The 22,892-nt window shown below is 54.5% G+C and overlaps 1 protein-coding gene across 3 annotated transcripts; it reads right to left on the reverse strand.

Moving 5' to 3' along the window:
* Window positions 1–511: 511 nt before the first annotated feature.
* Slc45a3 (solute carrier family 45 member 3) lies at window positions 512–20,189 on the reverse strand. Of its 3 annotated transcripts, XM_046452194.2 has the most exons (6): window positions 13,249–15,059; window positions 12,236–12,314; window positions 7,088–7,490; window positions 5,498–6,283; window positions 4,458–4,723; window positions 512–2,259 (listed from the first exon to the last, which is right to left on the reverse strand). In XM_046452194.2, the coding sequence occupies exons 3-6, from the start codon at window positions 7,257–7,259 to the stop codon at window positions 1,822–1,824; spliced, it is 1,662 nt and encodes a 553-aa protein (XP_046308150.1). In that variant the 5' UTR covers window positions 7,260–7,490; window positions 12,236–12,314; window positions 13,249–15,059; the 3' UTR covers window positions 512–1,821. The 3 variants fall into 3 exon arrangements, with proteins under 3 accessions (XP_046308150.1, XP_046308149.1, XP_046308153.1); XM_046452193.1 differs by lacking the exons at window positions 12,236–12,314; window positions 13,249–15,059 and adding an exon at window positions 20,083–20,189; XM_046452197.2 differs by lacking the exon at window positions 12,236–12,314.
* Between the last annotated feature and the right edge of the window lie 2,703 nt (window positions 20,190–22,892).

The raw sequence follows: 22,892 nt of genomic DNA on the forward strand, positions 1-22,892 counted from the left end.
GAACTGACGTTGATGAAAGCTAAGGGTCCCCAACCAAGAAGGAGTTGAGGATAATTTGGGGGTGGGGGGGGGAGCCGGGCCCTGGGGATTGAACCCAGAGGTACTTTACCACTGACCTATATTCCTAGTCCTTTTTTTATTTTGAGACAGTGTCTCTTATTTTTGTTTATTTTGGAAGGGTACCAGGATTGAACTCCGGGGCACTTGGCCACTGAAACACATCCCCAACCTTATTTTGTATTTTATTTAGAGACAGGGTCTCTCTGAAATGCTTAGTGCCTCACTTTTGTTGAGGCTCATAATCCTCCTGACTCAGCCTCCCGAGCTGCTGGGATGACAGGTGTGCACCACTGTGCTGGGCTCACAAAGTTTTTTAAGTTGGCCTCAGACTTCCGATTCTCCTGCCTCAGCCTCCCAAGTCACTGGGATTACAGGCTTTGCCACAAAGCTCAGCCAGGATGATTTTAGAGAGACCTGGTTCTTCCCCCTCGACAAAATAAACACAGGCCAATTAAACATATAGGAAGCCTTTAATTTCATCACCATAAACATTATACTCTGATTGCTCACATACAGTATAAAATATTTACTCCACTAAATAAATAAGACATAACATTATTGCAAACGGCACTTAAACCCCCAAGATATAAGAGCTCCTTGGCTCGGTGGGGTGCTCCTGAGTTTGTGTGAGATTCCCCGAGCACAGATATGCCCTGGAGGCTGAGATGGACAAAGGCTCGAGGAACCACAGGTGTGCTTCTGGTCCTGCAATAGCCCCAAAGAGAGGTTGTGGAGCCGGTGGGGAAAGTTGGGGTGAAGTGGGAGTGAAGGGCAGTGTTTTATCCTCCCAGTCCTACAGGGAACAGAGGGGAATTGGAGGAGCTAGGCTGGGCCAAGGGAGGAGAGGAGGCTGGGGATGCTGCTGAGGCCCGGAGCTTTTCCACTGTTCCTTATGTCCCCAGCCTTGGGTGAGGACATCTGGGATATCAACTGGGGTGAGTAGTGCTTCCAAGGTGCTGGGTTAGGTAGTTTTGGGGGCCAGACCTATCACCCCAAGAGAAGGGATTCTGGCAATGCTCAGCCCAATGACCAGACATTTCAGGGGACTGGTTGTTGGTGATCCCACTGAACCCAACTCCGAGACACCAACCCAGAAAAGCTGGGAATAGATTTCCTTCTACTTTGTTAAATAAATAAGTTAAATATTTAAAGGCCTGTGTCCTCATGATGGCAACCCAGGGACCAACAAGCCATGTCCTGATAAAAGGGTTTGGGGGGATCAGCAGAAAGGCAGTGCTGTAGACCAAGGGGGCTTCACCTGGCCCCTTAGGACTCTTCCTCTCAATTAGCTTTCACCCCTCCAAACATTGTTGAAAGTTTCACACTAGAAACTTCCATGCAAGAGCCACACGGGCAGGGGTTCTGCAGAATAAGGGGGCCTGGGGTGGGAGTTTGTTCAGTTTTTCAAATCCCTTCTCCAGGTAGGTCTCAATCAGGACACTGGCTGTTAACCCTGAGCCTGGCCAGGCCACCTGCAGAGTCCTGCATTCCAGTGCATGGAGCTAATCAACTATTCTGCCTTCCTGGCCTCCTTGCACAAATCCACACTGAAACTGCCATTCGGCCAGCCCTAGAGACTGGGGAGATGGGAGAGGGAAGCCACCGTCCCCTATCTCTGCAGCTATGCAACTCACTGCCACGGGGTGGCAGCAGAGAGCCATGCCACTTTGGCAGCAACAAAAACTGGAAAGTCAGCCCTGCAGCCCGGTGGGAACGCAGACCAGGCAAGGCAGGCCCCCTCCTCAGTGTGCAGGAAGCATTTCACACAGAGTATTTGGCCAAGTCACTCTTGTCAAATACTACCTGTGTAGCAAAGTAAATGGCAATCAGACCCAAGCCTGCGGCTGACACCATATAGGCAGTGACAGATTGGCTGAGTTGGACAATGGAGCCCATAAACAAGGATGGGGCCACCTGGGACAGCAAGAAGGCACTGTCCAGGATGGCAAGGTCCAGGCAGATGCCCCGGCCCGGGATCACCCTGGCCTCGGTAGGCTCACCCACCACCACTCTCATGGAGACATCGCAGGTGGAGGCGCCGCAGAGCGCAGGGGCAGCTGGGAGCAGGCCACCACCTCCAGCACCCATGTGTCCGTTGGGGAAGGGAGCTCCAGACTTTGGGCCTGGCAGGAAGCTGGTCGTCAGGCTGTCCTCACTGCCACCACTGCCAGTGTCCCCTCGGTATTTGGGCAGGAACACCTGGGGGGGGGGGTGGAAAAGAGGGGACGAGAACAGGTGTGTACTCAGGCACGGGCATCCCCAGCTATAAGAACAGGCCCTAGCTTTCAACCCCGGGGCCAAAAGAAAACAGGCAACAGGTCAGAGAGCTGAGGAGACCCTACTTGACCCAGGTCTAGACAGGACTTCAGGAATAGCAGGAATGACGGCCATAAAGGTGCAAAGCCAAAACCAGACCTCAAGGTCTCCTCTGGCTTTTTCTTGGGTAAGTCACAAACTTGATTCTGCAGATTAGGAAGACAGCCGAGCCTCCCAAGAAAAGGGAGAGACAGAAAGAATCAGGCAGGTGAGAGGAGAGAACCACGAGAGAAGGGATAAGACCCCACACAGGGTCTCCAGCCCTCTTCCTCCCTGCCCACCCTCTTCTTGGCCATCTGGAAATCCTCACTGCCCTGCCAGGGAGAAGCCCCGCCCCTCTGGGGTTGCAGGCCCTGGAGTTGGAGTTGGAGTTGCTGCCCACAGTGAGGTCCCTGCCCTAGACTTCAGCCAGGGAGGACTGGGGGGCTGGAGGGCTGGCAGATGGGGTCTAGGGAAGGGAGGAGCAGCAGGAGTGACCCCCTTGCCCACTCCCACAGCCCAGCTGTCTAACGTTGAAGCCCTTCTCACTTCCTTCCTGCTGTTCACCAGAGATCAGAGGCTGAGTCTGATCTATCTCCCCCACCCCCACCTCAATGGCCTGGGGCCTATTTAAGGACAAGACCAGATCTTATCTCACACTGTATCTAGCACAGGCTTTTTTTTTTAATATACTGACAACTGAACCCTGGGTTCTCTATCACTCATCACCAGCTGCATCACCAGCCCTTTTCATTTTTTATTTTGAGGCAGGGTCTTGCTGGCCTTGAACTTGTGATCCTCCTGCCTCGGCCTCCCTAGTAGCTGGGATTACAGGCGTGCCCCATGATGTCTAGCCACAGCGCTGGCTTCCTGAGTTGGCTGCATGAATAAGCTGGGAGCCAGGACACAGTTCTAGCCTGGTGCCAGGGAAGCCCAAGGCTCATCATGAAGCCTGACAAGTGGGCAAAGGCCAAGCCGACAGTGTGCAGGGCCAAGTCTGCCCTCTGCTGCCTCCTAGGACCTGTCCTGCTTGCTGCCCCAGGAAAGGCCTGAGAGGCTGGAGTCTGGAGAGGTCCCTGGGGACAAACATGCTCCTCAGTAACAAGCATGAGTCCCAGCCTGTCCCCTGGCTCCAATGCACATGCTCAGGCCTAGTCTCCAGCCCAGGGCAGCGTTGAGAGTAGGGACTGGTGAAAGATACCACGGGCCCAGAGGAGCCTCAGGGACCAGTTCCCCTCCCAAAGTTAGCCCCTCCCCCTGCAGCTACCTGCAGAGCAAACCAGCCTCCTAGCTACTGCACTCCTGTCCTACAGGGGCAAGGACAGGTTTTCCCTATACCTGGCAGCTCTATGAGCACAGGCCTGTGTCTCCACCCTGAGACACCCCAACTTGTGCCCCCTGGGGTAGAATCCTGCATCCAGCGTTGTAGCTCAGTGAAGTCAGTGGAGGGGACAAGGGTAACCACCTTCCTGCATACAAAAATCTACCCTCCTCCTGAAGGGGCTGTTTAGTGTGGGGTCAAGCAGGAAGAAGGCCCCCAACTTACCCAGTGCCCAGGTGAGCTGAACTGGTATATCCGGCTCAGATATCCACCAAGGGGCAGGGGAAGGGGACAGAGGTAAAGGTGTGAGGCAGGAAAGGGAGAATTCAGAGGAAGATAAACCTGAAAGAGAGAGCCCTCCCCATTTTGGAGACCAGAGCAAGACTCAGGCTAGTCACAAGGCCTCTCCCTGTGGCTAAGGCCTGGCCATTCTACCACCATATGCCGAAGCTAGGTGCCCCAGAGGGCATCTCACCCAGGCCCCTGCCTCCTGGGAGAAGACAGCCCAGACTGAGGGCTTCTCTAGCCCGATTCTTCAGGATTCCCGGTGAAAGATTCTTCACTTCCTGCAATCACACACTCAAGTGCTTTATAGTTCCAAAGCCAGGAAGTCATTCCCAGAATCTAATCTACATGCTTCTTCCGCAGCCCAAGCTCCTGCCTGGGAGCTAAGATGACCTTCCTCGGATCAGAGAAAGTCTTCTCCAACACCTCTTGCCAGACACTGGGTTTTGGACTAGTCTGCCTCCCCACCCTACTGGCCAAGGGCCAACGTGAATACCTGCTTCTCACGGTGGTAGAGGGAGGCCAGCGTGTAGGGCAGGATCTGTAGGGCTGAGAAGGTGAACCCGGTGAGGGCTGCCGAGGCCGTCACCACAGCCACACTGCGAGACAGGCAAGTGGCGCCAGCAGCCACTGGGAAGGCCACCACACTGGCCAGGTAGACTGCCCGGGTGCCAAATCGCTGCACCAGCCGGTCCATGACCAGGGAGAAGACCAGGGAGATGGTACACTGCAAGAAGAGCCCCAGGCTACCCATCCGCACACCTGGATGTAGAGGGGAGAGGTGGTCAGACAAGGCCAGGTGGGTCAAAAACCCTACACGATCTGGGGGTAGCAGGGGATTAGGAGCCATGGGCATCTGCTCCCCCTCCTCAGTTTCTCACCCCGTAGCAATGGGAGTCTTGGCTCTTCCACAGACACTTGGCCAATGTGGCCAAAGCTGTTGGCTGAGGGCAGAGGAAGATGTTCTAAGGAAGATGTATGAGGACCCTCAGCTTTGGGTACAAAAGGGTAAGAGGGGACACAAAGAAAGTTCTACCAAGCCTTTTTTTTTTCTTTTCTTTTTTTCTGGGGATTGAACCCAGGGGTGCTTTTATCCCCTGAATTACAGGCATGTGCTGGGCGCCCAGCTTCTACCCAGGCTTGAAGATGACATTCTAGAACGACTGATCAGGACGGCCCTGGTGAGGTTATCTGAAAGTCCGAAGGGGAGCAGAGGGCAGGATGGAGCTGAGCAGAGCCGAAATCCATCTTGATTCCTGCTTCCTCTGTCCCTTGAGTAAGCTCAGTCTTTCCTTCTGACAAAGTGCGGCAGTGCGTCTGAACACAGAGAAGCTAGCAGCCCTACTGAGGCAGTAGGCAAAGCTACTCCCCAAGGAGCCCGACATGGATGGGGTCTATTTTCCTTTCCTGATGGGAAGTTGGCGAACAGGATGCACAGCCACCAGCCCACACCCACCCGGGAACCTCTCCCAACCCAGGAATGTCTGCTGAATGCAGTTACCCAGCAGCTGCCACTGGCTGCTGAGGCCTTCTTACCTTCGTCATAATGTCTCCGGGCCTCAGTGCCTGGCTCTGCTCTGGGCACGCCCTGGTACAGGCCCTCACCCACAAAATCCGTGTAAAACAGTGTGAAGGTCATGAGTGCCATCCAGCTGCAGAGCTCTGCCACAAAGAGTCGACGCAGGGTGCGAGGCATGCGGCAGCAGAGCTGGTGCAGCCGAGGAAACAGGGTACCCAGGTTCCGGAAAGCCAGGTGGGCATGGCATGGGCAGCAGTGGGGAGACGTGGAGGGGACTGAAAGTGCTTCCACTGGCTCAGGCGGACCCAGCACAGCCTCCTCGGCCACAAACAGGGTGGCTGCCATGCAGGTGAGGAAGATGAGAGTGAGCAGGCCAAAGAGGCACTCTTCCTGGGTGCCCAGATAGGGGGCCAGGGCGCTGGCGTCCCAGTCAATGGCAGGTAAGAGGTAGCCCAGGCAGCCCCCAAGGCTGATCATGAAGGCGTAGACAGAGAAGGCCTGGCGACAGTGGTCTGGGTCCCGGAAGAGGTCAGAGAGTAGGGCTTCCAGTGGAGTGAAGCACACCTGGCCACAGAAGTCCAGCAGCCCTACACCCAGGATCAGCAGTGCCAACTCCAGGGGCCTGGTATCTGGGCACAGCAGCTCTGCCAGCCAGCCCGCCCTCGGGATGAGAAAGAGGCTCAGCAAAACACCCAAGGACAGGGCCCAGATGAAGGGCCTCCGGCGGCCGTAGCGCCCACGCCACTGGTCACTGGCTGAGCCTAGGAGTGGGACGGAGACCAGGCCCAGCACTGGACCAATGCCTGTAAGAAAAGCAAGAAGCAAGAGTTAGTGGCTGAGACAAAGAAGGGGAAGGGGGAGAAGGGATGTAGCTCCTTGAGAAGCATGGAAATACCATCTTCATGGGGTCTTAACTTACTCCTCAGAGGGGTACTACAAAGGCCTCCATTTTCAGATGGGGAAACTGAGGCATGGAGCACTAGAAGTGATACTTATTCAAAGGCACAGAGGTAAGGAGGTGACAGGCAGGGCTGCGACAGGTGGTCCCACTTCAGGGACCCTTCTTCCCGAGGGTGAGTGTCACATAATGGTGACCATTGGTCTTCTGTGGCTTTGCAGCATTCACCTGTAGCATGAGGAGTTTGCCTGTGTCCTGTCCTGGGGTAAGAGAAGGCCCTGCCTGGGAGACTCTGGTTGAGTCCCTGCAGCTGCACAGCCTGGGCCGTGACTCCCCTAAGCTCTCACAAGCCTGTTTCTTTCCCTGTAACACGGAAAGCCCCAAAAGCTTGCTGTAAGGAGTAAATGAGGTCACAGATGTGAGTTATAAAGGGCTGGACAAAGGTTAAGAGCAATTTTTTTTTCTAGTGTCTCCATGAGCTGGACATTGTGTAGGGACCAGGCAAGCAGAGGTGGCTAGATTATGTCCCTGTATCATTTCATTTCTCTTGGGGGATTCCCTCAGCTCAGGGTCACCCGTCTGCCTAGCAATGCCTGCCCACTAGGCCCAGGGACAGCTGTCCGAGTAGCTCTCTAGGCAGAGGACCTACTGCCCTACATCCCAGGTGCACGTAACTGGAGCAGGAGGGAAGGAGGGTACAGGCACTCACCCAACACCATGGTCATGAACTTCTCTTCTACCCCCACTTCCAGCAGCAGGGGAGGCACGTAGGTGATGCCAGCGGCCAGACACACTTCCAGGCCAAAGGTCAGCAGGTTGACCAGCAGGAGCTGGGCTTTCCGATGCCGGAGCAGGCGGCTCACCCATAGTCTCTGGACCATGGTGGGCCAGGCAGGTGGGGCTCAGTCGGAACTGTTCACACACTCCACAGCAGCTTTATTTCAGCCCTGCCCCAGAAGCCCAGGCCTCTCCTCCTTGCTGCTACCGACTGCCTAGGATTCAGCCAGGTGCCCATTTCCGCCGGCCCTCTGGTACAGGTCCAATGACTCAGCCCATGCTAAACACCGTTGCCCCGCAGCACTTCAGTGGGGACAATTCTTGTCACTCAGATCCTAAAAGGGCAGGACAATCACAGGTACACAGAGTGTTAAGTCCTAGGAGCCAGGGCTTCAGGATTTTCTTTGAATTCTCTGAATCCTGTTCATTCACAGGCTGATGATGTGGCCCTGTCCCTTAGATGCCACTCCTGGCTGCCTAGTCAGGAAATGCATGTTAATATTAGCCTAAGGCTGACATAATTAATAAAGTAAATATGATTTTTAAACCTCAGCATACCTCAGAGCCAAACAGATGTCAGGTATTCTCTGTTTTGGAAAAGCTTTGCAATTGCCCTTGCCTGCTATCGTATTGAAGGGGGGGCACTGAATCAACTGAATTTCCGGTTGCTCCGGCCCGGCTATCAAGGTGCCCCTAGAGACCCTCTGCCAGGCCTGGTTTGTTTGCTTTCCTCTCTGCAATTCCCAGAGCTGGGCTGCTCAATTCCCCTTTGTTAAGAGTGACACTTCCAATTCCGCACCTCTTGGCCCTGAGCCATGTTGCACCATAACCCCCACCTCCAGGACCAGGACGAGGGCGAAGGGAGGAAAGGCTGTGGCTTGTTGGGTTGGGTTTCAATCTGACCCTGAAGCCACTCATGCAGAGCTCCCCTGGGTCAACCTAGGCCTGAAACCCTCTCCCTCGAGTCTCCCCCAGAGTTCACCGGGGAAGTCCCACCCCCAGGTGGCTGTCAATTGTCATGGAGCAATGGGACCATTCCCAGGTCCCACCCTCACAGGAGCATGAAACCGCACTAGCTGGCAGCACCTGTGATGACGCCAGTGACCCCCTGAGCTGGCGTCAGGATGCCCCGCCACTTCCTGGCCAGCCTTTCTCAGCTCCCCAAACAGCTTCTTAGAGAAATTCCCACACTCTCTCCTGCCAGCCCTACCTCCCGCACACAGGGAGAACCATCCCTGGGTCAATGCCCATTCTATGCCCTGCAGCAGGTGGCTCCAGGTCTGGCTTCCTAACAATGGCACCCAGTGCAGTCTGCTCTGCTCAGACTATGAAAGAAGGAAAACAGATCAAGTTCAGCCATCAGCAGAGACGGATGGAGTGGAGTGCTTAGTGACAAAGGGGAAGGGGTCCCTAATTTGTCTTCTGTCCCCAGAGTCAGGGGACAGAACTTTCCTCCCCAAGTCAATCCTATAAATGCTGCTGAAGAGCAGCTAGCTACTCCCGGGGCAGGGCCATCTAAGGACCACAGTGCCCAGGGCTGGCTCCACCCCCACACACAGGGGCACTTTCCCGCATGCTCATCCCCCCTGCCAATCTCAGCATCTCATGATAAAAGGCGCTTCACTTCTTTTATCTTTTCAAGCAACACTAAGCCCTGCAGGACCTTGCACATTACAAAGCATGTTGTAGGATGTTGTAGGTGCTCCAAGCTGCGCCTCAGAGAAATCAGGCGACCATCAATCCTAGATAAGATCTGCCCATACCATATGCCTTCTGGGGCTTTGCAACTGGGAGGCCAGGAAAAAAGGGACATGAGGTAAGACTGGGCAGCCAGCAACCTCCTCTCACACTCTGGGAAGGGGCAGGACTTCTCCAGGGGTGGCATGAGCAGGAGTATAAAATACTGATCCCCATGGTCCCCAAAGGGAGGTGTGGGAACCAGGCATCCGGAGTAGCTGGGCTGCAGTGGGTTCAGCATTACCCCTCCCCATAGCTGCACTTTCCAGCTCTCTAGAGGGAAACTGGGGGGTGGGATACAGGAGACCAAGGGTTGGAGCTCCCTATTCGCCAGGGAGGGTCTCTGGGGCAAAAGGCTGCAGCCCATTCCACACCCTGCCCTTGCCCTCTGTCTGGGAGGGCCCTGGACACTCACCAGCCCTGGGTTTGCAAGGGACCAGATCCTCCCTGAGCAAACACTGACTTTGTCAGACCCAGCCTCACCCACAGCCTGCCCTCCTTCTCCAAGTCCTGGTTGCTCCCGGTTTAAAAAAAATGGTAGCTCTCCAGCAACCATTAATCACTCCACCTGCCTTCTCCTCCCTCAATCCAGCTCCTCCTGAACAGAACCACTCTTAGCCCACAAGGGAAAAAGACAGGCTGAAGAGAGGAATTTCCCTCATCCTCTTACAGCCCAGTCACCTCTAGAGCTGCTCCTCCTTCCGGGGGTGCCTCCCTCCACCCACCTGAGGTTCTCTACCGGGTAACTGGGGGCTGGGCCAGGTGAAGAGTTCACAGAAAGAAGCTGAGTAGGAAGTAGACAGGCTCCTAGCCCTGCTGCACCCCTGTGTTCTTAGGTTGCAGAGCCCGTTCTCCCTCTTTTCATACCTACTCTGCCCTGGAGGTCCAGGCACTCTTGACACCCAGAATTACCGGAGGAATCCCAAGCCCATAAGAACACCCTCTCCTCCAAAGCCCTGCTTTCTTATGTCCAGCACCCCGTCTCCCCACTCCCTCCCCACCCCACGTCCTCAGGATGCGGGAGCCTACAGAGGACTCTAGCACCAGCTCCAAATGCCAGCCATCCTTCCAGGGCCTCCTTCCCTGAGGCACCACCATCCAGGCCTAGGGCCTGCCTGGTTCCCGGGCTCGGGGGAGCTCAGAGAACAAGGTGGTTCAGTACCACTTTCCAGGCCTTTGCTCTGGTCAGCAGTCCTAGGGCACACTTCTTGCCCAAGCTCAAAAGTGACCCATCACTACTGGCCACCCCTGGTCTGAGGAACTCCCCTGTCTTCTAGGAGTAGAAATATAGGCAGGGGGACAGAGTCTACCCTCCCCACTCTTCAGTCTCACAGATACTTCCGACTCAAATCTTCCTGCCCACTGCATTTGAAGCATTCTGTCTGTCTGGCAAACAGAAGATCAACCAGAAGAGCCAGCTCCTGATTGCTCACCTGGAGAGGAGGGGGCAAGAAGTGGAGGGCTGACCTCTCGGAAGGAAAGGAGCAGGGCGCCTTCTAGGAAGGCAAGTCTGGCTCCAGTTGCAAACATTTCTCCTCCTCTCCAGGACCCCTCACAGCTGGAACAGCAAGAAAGCCAGAGGAAATCCCTAGTCCACGGGACCCTTCCTGGAGTTCCATTCTAAACCACCCTTCCCCGTCCCTGAGGGCACAGAACTGAAGCCAAGGGCCCTGGGCAAGGTCAGTGCACCTGGATTCTATTTGCCCAGGTCGCAGCACCCAACAGTGCAGCATCCCCCAGGGTGGGTGATGTCGGATTCCTTCACACCCCTGTCACCAGCCCCAGCAAGAAAGGGCACCTGGGAAATATTTTTACCCAATGAATGAACGGATGGATGGATGGATGGATGGACAGATGGACAAACGTATAAAAGCAGGGGGGGGGCGGGAAATTTCTCGTAGAGGCAACTCCTTGGGCTCGAAGGTAGTGACCTAGAATGCCCCCACTTCAGACTGGACCCAGGGCAGGCAGCATGGGAAATGAAACCGAGCAACAGGAACAAACTTGGCCTGAACTTTGTCCAAAATTCAAAAGACAGAGTGGAGGAGGCGGAGGAAAGGCGACCCAAGCCCACTGCCTGGTAGCTCCCTAAGGGAAGGCAGGGTCAGAGGGACGCATAAAGAGGCCTTTGAGGGCTTTCAAAGGGGCTCCTGCCACCCCGCATGGCTGAGGTGGAACTGGGGGGAGCAGATTGCCTCCGCTGACAGACAGAGGCCAGAGGGAGCCTGGGCTGGGGGCAGCCCCCGCCCCGGGCCAGTGTCAGGCAGCAATTCTATGGCCTCTTTATGCAGGCCAGCGTCCCCACACCCCGCCCAGGCACATCAAACGGCGCAGCCCCCACCCTGACCCCGCCAGCTCCGCGACCCTGCCTCCTCCCTCGCTGCGCACAAAGGCGGGCTGCTTTCTCACAGTTCCTCAGGGAGGCCCGAAGCACACTCCTCCGTCCTGCAGGGCCACCCGCCACCCCTCCCCAGAGAGGGAAACCCCGCAGGGGGCAGGCTAGCCCGAGGAGCAATGACTCAGCCCAAGAAAGGAGAGGGGTCATCCTAGGTCAGCTTCCCCAAGACTGTCCCACTCCAGGCCAGGCCAGAGGCAGGAACGGGTTACTTTCCACTGCTCCAAATCCCACTGGACCCCAGCACCTCATCCCATGCTAAGCTCTCCTAGGCTCTCTAGGCTGAGGCCGGCAAAGTGACCTGTCAGGTCTGAGGGCTCACAGCTCAGCATCCCTATGTCCATCCCCCTGCCTCAGTCCCAGGGACCAATGACCTGGGCCTTGCCTGGCACACTGCACTCCCCAAGGAGCCACACCCTCTCGTAGCAGCTTCACCAGGAGTCCGGGGGATGCCCCACGACAAGGCTGCAGCAGCCATCCACAGACTAGGAAGTGTCCTCTGAGGCAGGCAGCTCCCGATCTTTACAGACGCCTTGGTTAGGGACCCTGAGGCTGTGGGAATTCCTACCTGGGCTCCTGGGGTAGGAGTTGGGGGGTGGGGGTGGGGGTGGGCACAGCACTAGACTCCAGAAGGGATTGGAGCCTTCCAACCCTATCAGTCTTTGATTCTCTGAGCCTAAAAATTTCCTAGGCAGTAGGGATCTCTGCTTTGCCTGTCCGGCCCTGGAAAAATGCAACAGTGATATGGACTAATAGCTGAGGGCTATGACCTCACAGGGTCCCACACACACACCTGAGGACACCACTCAGAAGGGGACCTCCCTGCCTCCAGGGAATCCTAAGAAAGAATAAGAGGCGGGCAGTGGGAAGGGGAACCCAGCCCCGCCCAGACTTGCTCCCCAGCTCCTGCCTCCCCCAGGGCCCTGAGGCCAGGGATTTAGCGCTCACCCCGCTGAGCGGCCTTTTCTTCCCGCTGACTGGAAGCCTTCTGCTTAGCAGCTTGTCAGAGAGAGTGAGGGGCTGCAGGCTGGGACACAAAGGGGGATTAGGGAGAAACCTCTCGGCCTGCAGAGTAATCCATCAAACTCTCTCCCGGCTGCCAGTACCAGCCCCTTCCCACTCAATTCCCCTTCCAGCTGCTGTTGGTCCCCCACCCCCTCCGGCTCCTGAGCCCTGTCACTTCTGGCAGCAAAGAGAATCCCAGGCCCTGGGGGGGCAGAGGGGGCACACCGCAGACACTGGGAAAAGGGCAACGGCTCCCTCCCCCCCCTCACCCCCAATGTGTGAAAGCCCAACAGGTGGCAGTGGCTTGGAGGAAAGTTGCTTTTGTTGCCCTGAGAGCCCCAGTTCAGCTTCGGAAAGGAAACAAATGCTGGAGGAGATTGGGGGAAGGGAGGGGAGGGACAGGGAGGCAGTCCCTGGAGCTGGCACTCATCTCCCCTCCCCTCTCCAATCTAGTGACAGGGATTCTGGGGCTGGCCTGACCCTCACCTTGGCCTGTCAGTCCCTGCCAGCCTGAGCTGAGACTGAAGTAGATCACCTGACCATCCACAGTGACAGTCAACATAGACACACATTCTGATTTCAGGCACCTGGGCCTCTCAACCCGACTTCATCTCTGAGAACAGCTGCCACCCAAGGTCACACTGGACATGCCCTCCACACTAGGACTAGCAGTACTCTTCAACCAGGAGCCTGCTTCCACCTCGAGGCTACAAGCCTCTGAGTTGGACATCCCCAAACTCTGGCAGATTCCCAGAGTGACCAAGGTGAGGGAGTCACCTGGACCTGGGTTTGGAAGCCAGCTCCACCACTGATTCTTGACCACCCAAGCCTCAGTTTCCTAATCTACAATTAATAACAGCATCGGCACTCAAGGTCACCACATGCACACCAGGCGTTCTTCCAAGCATTTTAATCTTTCAACCACTGGATGAGGTGGGTACAGCGAGTATACTCACCTCACAGGCAAGGAAACTTAGATGAAGACCACGGACCTGGGCTGAGGATGTGGCTCAGTGTAGAAGGCTTTGCCCAGCATGCATACGGCCCCGGGTTCGCAGACATGTAGTGTTTTAAGATAAATAATGTGAAGTTTCTTCAGTGGAGGGAGCTTGGCGGGGCTCTCTGCTTTCCAAACATAGTGGTTAGGAGGACCATATCCCGGACTCCTCAGCTTCTAGCTTCTATTTCTCTCTCTCTCTCTCTCTCTCTCTCTCTCTCTCTCTCTCTCTCTCTCTCTCTCACACACACACACACACACACACACAACTAGCGCCTCCTGCAGCCCCCAGCAGGAGGAATGACAAGAATGTGACGGCCTCCCCAGGTGCTGGCCCCAACAGGTGAGAAGAGGTCACTGCCACAGACCTGCCTGCAGTGGGAAGGCTGAGAAGGGAGGTCTGAGAGTGGGTGGTTTCCATCCACAGGGACAATGATCCCCAGTGTCTGACCCCTACTAACTGCCCAGGAGGTGTCTGGCATGTGTTAGGTGCTTGATCTACCTTTTAATAATTCATACGACTCACACTCTCCTACCAAGTAGGTATTTAATATTCCTATTTTCTAAGGATGAAAGTTTCCGTTTCAGAGAACTTAAGAAACGTGCCCAAGTTTGCACAAATAAGAAAAGAAAAATTTGGAACCATTTGAAAATTCTGGAAAGCACTTTGAATTGGGAGCCAGGAGAGTGTAGTCCTGTTTCAGCAATGTCTACGGCTGTGTAGCCTGCACGAGCCATTTCATCTCTCTGGGACTCAGTTTTCACACCTGTAAAAGAAGAGCTAGTCTAGATAATGCCTATGGTTCTTTCCAGGTGTGTGTTGAGGTGATCTCACACCTAACCCCGACCTCAGGGAGGTGCTCTCCATGGACAGGTGTCTACTGAGGGTCACTGACAAAGTCTTGTGGCATTAAGGAAGAAGTTTTCACAGCCTGCTACCAATGAGAGTCTAGGGGAATCTGGTGGAGAAGGCACCGAGGCTGCACTTACCCATCCAGTACCTGCCCACACACTGTTCAAGTACCAGCACAATGCCAAGGGTCAGCTGTCACCTGAAATCAAGCCAAGTAAGCAGGACACCTGGAGGCAGAGCTGCCCTCTTCCCTACTTCCTCCCAGAGTTGGACTCTGTTCCTGGCAGAAATTAGTAACTAAATTGTTTCTCTTCTTGGGCTACAATAAATGCAAAGTACCCAAAACTCCTGTGGTCCAGGGTTGGGTAAGAGGACCCTGGGGGGTGACTCGGGACCTTGGCACAGTCTTCAGTCCATCAGGAAGCTCCTTCCGCCTCCTTCCACCTCTTCACAAGGCTCCTGCAAAGTGAAACCTGAACTGCCTCCCTCCTAATGAACTTGACCCTTGCCAGTCAGCCAGGCCAGACCAGGCGGCTCTCCCCATCCATGCGCAACCAATCCTGGTCCTCTGCCTAGGCCTGGCCTCCCTCAGGAGGTGAGGCACAGAGGAAAGCGGGGAGGAGATGGAGCAGGTAGAACAAACCCACTGAGGAGCAGCACCTTGGCCAGAGGGCCAGACCCAGAGGCTGGTCCCAGCTCTGCATGCCCTCCAGAGCTGCAAATTTGATGGTCTTCATCAGCCTTGACATCCTCAGGTCTGTGACCAGCCCCATTTATAATCAGAGGGCTCTGGATGAGATTTAGTTCTTGGGAAGCGTGTTCTCAAAAACAGTTGCTTGGTGAACAGCAAGGTGAAAGCAGGCCCAAGAGAAGGAGCTCGAGTCTGCCCACCCTTGGAGGAGAGTGCAGCCTAACCTAAAGGAATGCCACAGAGCACTGAAACCCACCCACCCACTCACCCCACACTAATTGAGCACCAATTATGTAGAAGCCCACTCTGAAGGTGGTGGGGTCACAAATAGCTGATCCCCTTTAGCAGAAGAGAGAAAATGTGACCAAGTGCATGCAATCCGTGTGCACTGAGGTGATAGGGGTGCCAGAGAGTCCACAGGAAGGAGGCAGGTTCAAGGCTTTCTTGAGCAAATGGACAATGCTGAGCCCTGAAAGATGAGCAGGTAGGCCCTGTGCAGAAAAGTAAAGTGAGGCCCCTGGAGCCCGGATTTCCAAACGCTCCCACCCTCCTCTTGGCCTCTCCCCACTGAGATGTGCTAGGAAGAACAGGCGACCACGGGACTGGGTTCTGATCTCGAATCCAGCCCAAATCTCTGTGTCCTAGATAAAGTTCCACACCTCCCTGGATCCAAGATAGGGAAACTCCTCAGCACCGGGCTGGTTTTTGCTTCCCAAGTAGGCGCCTGCTCCAGTTACTTCCCCCTCCTGAACAGCCTGCCTTCTTCCCCTGAACCTTGTCCCGTACCTCCTCCAGACTCCCTGGAACCCAAGCTGCCCAGTACCCCCTGTCTCCCCCAAATCTTTCCCACATACCCCTCAGGGCTGGAGCCTGTACATAGTCCTCAGGCCTCTGGTTTGTAATCCTTTCCTTCCCCCACTAGCCCTTCAGCTTCTGGTAAGCAGGGCACACAGGCCCTGCCCAGGACCCGAGGAGGATATGAGTGCTCAACGGAAAGAAAGTCCATGGGTGAGGCCGAGTCAGGGAACTGTCTAAGGAGATCTGACCCAGGATTCAGACAGGGCCATGGAGACATCTAGGGGCTCAGCCCTCTATAGTGACAGAGTCAGGAGTGGGAATCTAGAGTGCCATGTCCCTAGGGATGGACAGGGTGCTCCAAGCTCTTGGCACTATTTGCCAGCTCAAAGTAGATGAGATTAGACAGACTTCGGGGGGAGGGGACGGGGGCTGACAGCTCATACCAGGGTGAGAGAAACTGCTGTCATGGGCTGGCCGCTCTTGAGGAGATCCCATTTGGCTGGGCATTCCATCTGGTCTGAACTTGGTGAACTGAACGAGGGACTGCAGGCTATGAGACCAGAGCTGCCTCCAACTGACTTCTTGCTGGCTGAGCCAGCCCCCACCAGAGACAGTAACCTCTAGTACCTGGTCTGGGTAGGTACTTTGATAAATATGCATATCTCACTTAATCCTCAGCATCATCTCACCAGGTGAATATTATCTCTATTTTACAGACAAAGAAACCAAAGTCAATGGGCTGGTGGAGGGGTGAGATAGGGTAGGAAGGGCAGGTCCATCTCCAGCCTCAGAGGCAAGGAGCCCCACAGTCATTCAGGGTTGGTGGCAAACTGTGAACTTCTTTTAATGGAGAAGGAAACCCAGACCACAGAGTTAAAAAAGAGATTCAACAAGAAGTTCTGGCCACAGATCAGGACCATCCTGTGATGGCACCGTCACCAACCCCTGCCCCCAAGCAGAGACACTTAATACACTGGACAAAGCTCAACGCTCCAGCTCTATTGCTGGGAGTCAAGTGGCATCAGCATTTGAGACACTGGGCCTGGTACCAACTGGTTCAGCCTCCACCCCTGCTGTCCAGCAAACAGGGCCGGTGACTGTTCAGGGAAAGCTAGGCTGAGTTCTTCTTCTGGACACCAAAGAACAGTGCAAAAGATCCCACAAGCTGGGAAGGGAGGACAGAGCAGAGTCCCTGTTTGGTGCACCCTCCCCACACAGTTTTCCTAAAAATAACAAATCACCTTTCTGCTAGAAAGCTCTTAACCATTCAGGGCCGATATCACCTCATCATCTTCCGGTACCTTCCCTTCCATTCTACAGAGAACACTTGGGAGGTACCTGGAAGGCAGGCAGTGCAGGGGGTTCTGAACTAATCACAAAACGAATCTCACAATGCTGACAGGGGAGAGAGACTAAGGTGCCCAGTCCTGGTGTGTTCCCTGCACTGGACAAGTTCAAAGACAGATGTGTCAATCATAACTCACATTTGATTATCTGTGGTGTAATTCCCTTGCTAAGAAACTCTGGTTTCTAAGCTAAACCACAATGATTGCCTCCATTGTCACCAAATAGCAGCTGACATTTACCAAGCTCTTTTTACAAGCAGCTGCTGTACTCGGAGATTTACCTACATCAGTTTATTTAATCTTGCAATACTGTGAGATAGGTACTATTACCCTCATTTTATAGAGGAGAAAGTTGAAGCTCCAAGGGCAAACAACTTGCGCAAGAACAAACAGGATTCAAACCCTTTTCCCAGAGCCAAGCCTCTTAACTATTCATACCAACTCCCCCAAAGTCCAGGAGACCTTGCTCCCAAAGAAGTAAGGTCTACACAGACTTTTTTTTTGTGGAGGGGGGGGGGGGGGGGGGGGTGGTACTGGTGATTGAATTCAATCCTTTTTATTTATTTATTTATTTTGAGATAGGGTCTTACTAAGTTGCCCAGGGGCTTGCCTTGAACTTGCCATCCTTCTGTCTCAGCCTCTAAGTCACTGGGATTACAGGTAAGCTCCGTGGTCCCTGGCCTTTTTTTTTTTTTTTTTTTTTAAAGAGCAAGGTCCCAGAAAAAGAGCCCCAGACTGTGTGCTGCTATCCATTCAGTCACAGGTGATAAATGATGTTCATACCAGCTAACATTTGAGTACTTACTACATATGTCTCAGGCTTATAGTCAGGTGCTCTCCATATATTGTTTAATAAGGAAAAATTTTAGACTTTATATATTACATATAATTATAAAGTTATTTTTGTTATAATGTATTTAACAAATAACAAAGCTACATAGTAGGTGTGATCATTACTATGATCATCATCCCCACTTTGTAGCCAGAAATGTTGAGGCTTGAAAGAGGTTAAGCAACTTGCTACCATAGTGAAGCACAGCTAGTGGGACCAGCCACTCTACAGACTTACCTCTCTAGCAGTCTGACTTCCATCCCCGATGTGTTACCAGGTTCTAATGGTGGAGGGGACAGTGTCCAAAAGTGACCTCCCTTCCACAGTCCTCACACCATCCCTCCCTGCCTTTCTGCCTTCTCTCTCCAGAGCCCTCTCCAGGAGGAGCTCCAGCTTGGGACCTGCCCACCACCCCTGCATCACCCAGTGGCAGTGGCCTGGCAGGCCACAGTGGACCACCCAAGCTCAGTGTCCAGCTCCTCCTACATAGTTAAGAGTCAGGAGAGGCGGGGGGAATTCACCATATACTCCACAAGTGCATAGGAAAACTCCCCCCAGCACACACCCATTAAATTGGGGCCTGTATGTCCACAGCTGTACATTCATCCACAGCTGTACATTCATCCACAGCTGTATTTTTATCTTCAGACTCATCCGGCTGACTCAAGCTCCATTTTGTGGGCATTTTTAGAACAACAGAGTCCTGGCTCCAGGACAAGCCTGGGGGGAGGTGATAAGGAAGGAATGGGGGTATGTGTGAAAAGGTCCAACAGAAGGGCCTGTGACCTCAAATTATGTCCACTTACTCCCTGAGACTTGTCACTCTATAGCTTTCCTCAGGCTTCTCATCCAGCCTCTTCCCCCATCCCCACCTGTCCCATGCCAGCCTCCTCTTGGTCAGGTAAGTCCACACAAGGCTATTTGCACTCTGAAAGGAGATCTGTTAAGTGCTTCAGGAAAGGGAGCCAGAAGCCCCCACAGCCTCACCCCCACCCCTGAGCAATGTTTCCAGGAGCCCAGCAAGGGTCACTCTGGGCCCCAGTCTATTGGCAATGTCAGGCTGCAGCTCCAGGGCAGCCGGGCAGCAACTGGGCTATTCTTAGTCTACCCTCCACCAGTACTAGGTCTGTGTAACAGCTGAAGGCAAGTCCTCACCAGGTACCCACTATGCCAAACCCCTCCCTACCCCAACTCCCTTGGGAAAAGAGGAAGCACCAGGGAATGCCCCCTGGCCAGAGGGAAAAGCTGAGCAGGTCAAGAGTGTGTGTCAGAAACAAGGAGGTGGATTCAGAGGTCAAGGGCAAGAGCAACTCCCAAGGCTCCACCGCCTGAAGGGAATGGGAGACTAGGGAAGGACTGAGCCTGGAGATTAATGGGGGCTTCTCCACCAAACCATGCTGCTGCCCAAGCCTAGAGCTCTTAAGAAGCTGTAGGGAATGCCTAGCTTCACACCACCACACCTGTTTGCTGTTTACGAGAACTTCCCCCATCCCACCTGAGCCTTGGGAGACAGGAGCAAAGAGCAAGCTCTACTTTCTGTACCCCAGAAGGATGATGGAGCTCAATAGAGGGTACAGAAACACACACCTCAGTTCAACTCTACCCAAAGCCTGGACCCAGGACTAGCCCAGAAGGGCTCAGTCCCCTTTTCCTCCCTTAGTAACCATCTCCCTCTTCCCCAAGAAAGCTGGCCAGAGCTGAGCACCCCGGTCGTGGGCCCCTCTGCCGGCTCCCCCAAGTCCCGGACTGTGCGCGCCACGGTGACTCATCCTGCCCCTTTCCGGCGAAGCCCAGACAAGGGAAGAAAATAAATGCAACTTTCCAAAGAAAACTCTGACGCGGGAGGCTGCAACAGGAGCGAGCGGCCGGTTCGCCCGCCGTCTGCCCGGCCTGGGGCTCCGGGAAGGGGCCTCTCCGGGTCCACCCCTCCCGGCCCGGGACAGTCGGAGGACCCGGGCGCCTCCAGCCTAGCCCGCGCTCCACGAAAGAAAGCCGAGCTCAGCGGGGACCCCAGCAGGCGCCTGATACTCCGCACGCTCCCTTGGGTAAAGCGGGAACCGCACCCCTGGGCGCCCGCAGCCCTGCGCTCTCCTCTGGGATTCGCTTGGGGCTCCGCGCGCAGTGGCCCCGCGCGCAGTGGCCGGGACAGCCACGACGCGGCCCCATCCCGCGGGGTGCAAAACACGCGACACCGCGGAGCTCGGCCACACAACGCCCCTCCCTTTCCCGCGCTGGGACCCTGTCCCTGGGGAGAGGAGGGAGCGCGCTCCTACCTGGCGGAGGTGTGCGGCTGTCACCCGGGGCTAACGCGTGCAAGCTGGTCCCCCCCCTTCTTCCCCCCCACGCGCGCCAGCCGGCGGCTTTTAAATCTCCAGGTTACCGGGGGGGGGGGGGGGGGGAGAGAGCATGCGCGCTGGGGCTACCGGGAGGGGGGCGGGGCGAGGCGGGACGAAGGTGGGGGGTGCTGGGAGGGGGATGGAGGGGTGGGGCTGGTACCCAAGGGAAGAAAGCGGGAGGTCGCAGAAGCTGTCTTTGTAGCTGCGGCCGCGACGCGCAGCCCCCGCGTGGCTCCCAGACTGCCCTATCATTACCTAGGGCCGTGCACCGCCCCCTCTGCCGCTCGCCACCAAAATATTTAGGTAAAAGCCGCCCGGCTTTACAGGGCACCTCCCCTCCCTGGAGCCTGTCTGCGACCATTGCCCCTGCGCGCCTCTGGCCATCCCGCTCTTGGGGCGTAACTGCACCCCACCCATCCAGGACCTTCCCTTGCGAGATGTCACATTCTTACGAGTTACTCTTCCTACTGCTTCCTATTCTGCCACGCACATAGAGACAATTCAGTCCCTCTTTCTGCAGCTTAAAGCCAAACTCCAATTTTTCACTCATTAAGGATGTGTTTGGGGGAGAAGAGGGAATAAGTTGCCAGTAAAATGGTTCCTGTGTCAGCTGTTGAGCGAGGTCCCAACAGGTACCTGTTTCAAGAAGGTCTCTGACAAGAGTGGAATGATGTAGGTGGGAAGCAGGTAATTGGAGTTCCAGGCTGGCCCCAGGGTGGGAGGTGGGCCCCTTGTGTCTTTCTTCTTCCATGGAGTTTTATTGGAGTGGAGAGAAATACGATTTAGGCAGATTGTTGACTTGCATACTGTAGGCCCTCAGTATCAGCTGGTTCACCAAGTGCTGGCACTTTTCAACCAAAGTCGAAAATATTAGGGAAAATAAGTCATGTTATTGCTAATGTAGTTGCTAGGTAGTTAGGCCTGAGATGGTTTTGGTTGCATGTGTGTGAACAAGCACAGACTTTTTTTCTTGTCATTATTCCTTAAACAATATAGTACTAACAGCATTTTACACAGCATTTACATCCTAAGAAGTGTTATTAGTAATCTGGCTGTGAGGGTTTTAAGTCTACAGGAGGATATGCATGGGTTTATATGAATATACTACATCATTCTATGTAGGGGACTTGAGCATCTATGGGTCTGGCTATCCATGGGGGTTCTGGAACTCATCTGAAAATACCTTCAAAGGGGAGGAGTTGGTTAGCCTTAGGCCTGAACTGGGCACTGGTTTCCAATGCTGGCCCTGTGTCAACCAGCTTTGTGACATGGGACAAGTCTCTCCCATGTTGTGGGCCTCTGTGAGAAAAGGCAATTAGCCAAATGATCCCTAAAGCCACTTCCAGCAAGAAGGCAGAGGGAGACAGAGCAAGAAGGAGACAGGGAAGGGAGAGTGATAGAGAGGAGCCCTGGTGGTTGTGGGGAAGAGTGGGTATAGGAATGGGCAGAGTCCCCCCAAAAAGTCAAGAATCTACCTTTGAGTCACTAAACAAGGTGAACTTGAAAACTGTTTCAGCATGGCCTCCCTGGGAGCATACAACTCCAGCTGCCAAGGACCCTGGTTTTCCAAAGTCTTTGTTGTACCCATTTGTGGCCAGCAGAGACTAGGGTGGAGTCCTGGGTCCCTGAACTGGTGTCCCCTCTGCCCCAGGAAAAGGGTAGGAGTCATGGGGAATTCCAGGTCAGCTGGAAAATTACAGAGCCAAGAGAGAGTGGACAGTGGCATTTTCCAGGCCTAGGAAGAAACAGTGGGGTCAGGAGAGAGTCCCCCTGCCTCGTCCCATGATGCCCAGAGGGCTATAAGTCCTTGTTTCCCTGCCTGGCACCCTCTCCCTGCCAGGAGCCTATGGGCCTTATGCCTTGTGACACAGGGAAGAGAAGGAGGGCTCCAGAAGAGTGAGATTTTGGATCTCACCCAGGCAGCCACCTGAACAACTGCCCAGGCACCCTGCCCAGCAAGGGTCATACTTTCTTAACCAAACCAGGCAGAAGCACTTTCCCCCACCCAGTCCCCAGTGCTATATGACATTCTGCTCTGAAAGTCTCCCCCTTCGGCTGATGTAGCCTCTTGTAATAATAATAATAGTTACCATTCCGGATTGTGCCTGCACTATTTCTAAATGCTTTTGTGTATTAGCTCATTCAATCCTTAGGGAAACCCAAGAGATGGGTAACATTTCCAGATAAACCGAGGCACTTTTTCAGTTTAATTACTTTCTTCCAACCCCCACTACACACACAAACACAGTCTCTGGGCTCCAGAAACAAGGCAGGGGCAGAAATCCCTAATCTAGTCTGGCCAGTGACTTCAAAGAAAGTTCTAACATCCATACAACTTACTCTCCAAGATGCTGTGTCCTTCTGGGCAAATAACTTCTCTGGACCTCAGTTCTTCACTACACCAGCTGTAGGAAAACCAATATGCCCCAGACCTTCCTCCTCTTCCCTCCCCCACAACACACACATGCATACACAAACCCTACTCCCTTGCTACTTCCCATTTATAGGAAATGGGGGATGACGTGAGGAGCAAGGCCATCCTTGGGGAACTGCTAATAGTCTGGTTGGATATTGGAGAAACCAAAGATGCTGGCAAATGCATTAGCTACTGCCCCACCCCCCACCCACAGCCTTTCCCCACCATCCCTGGGCTCCGCACAAGCATCCTCATTCTACAGAGATAACATACGAGCCGGGGCTGGTTGGCCTCACAGAAAGCTGAGAAGCTGTGAAGGACCTGGAGTTCC

This window comes from Marmota monax, unplaced genomic scaffold (genome assembly GCF_021218885.2).
Source record: "Marmota monax isolate L192 unplaced genomic scaffold, Marmota_monax_Labrador192_F-V1.1 WCK01_AAM20220418_F8-fsc00105, whole genome shotgun sequence".
NCBI lineage: Eukaryota > Metazoa > Chordata > Mammalia > Rodentia > Sciuridae > Marmota > Marmota monax.

Bases quoted from the DNA above. Each gene is read 5' to 3' on its own strand.
- Slc45a3 (XM_046452193.1), bottom strand. From the start codon at position 7,259: ATGGTCCAGAGACTATGGGTGAGCCGCCTGCTCCGGCATCGGAAAGCC. The intron at 6,284-7,087 runs GTGAGTGCCTGT...CTTTTCTTACAG, and splicing joins GTTCATGACCATGGTGTTGG to GCATTGGTCCAGTGCTGGGC. The intron at 4,724-5,497 runs GTAAGAAGGCCT...CTCTACATCCAG, and splicing joins CCGGAGACATTATGACGAAG to GTGTGCGGATGGGTAGCCTG.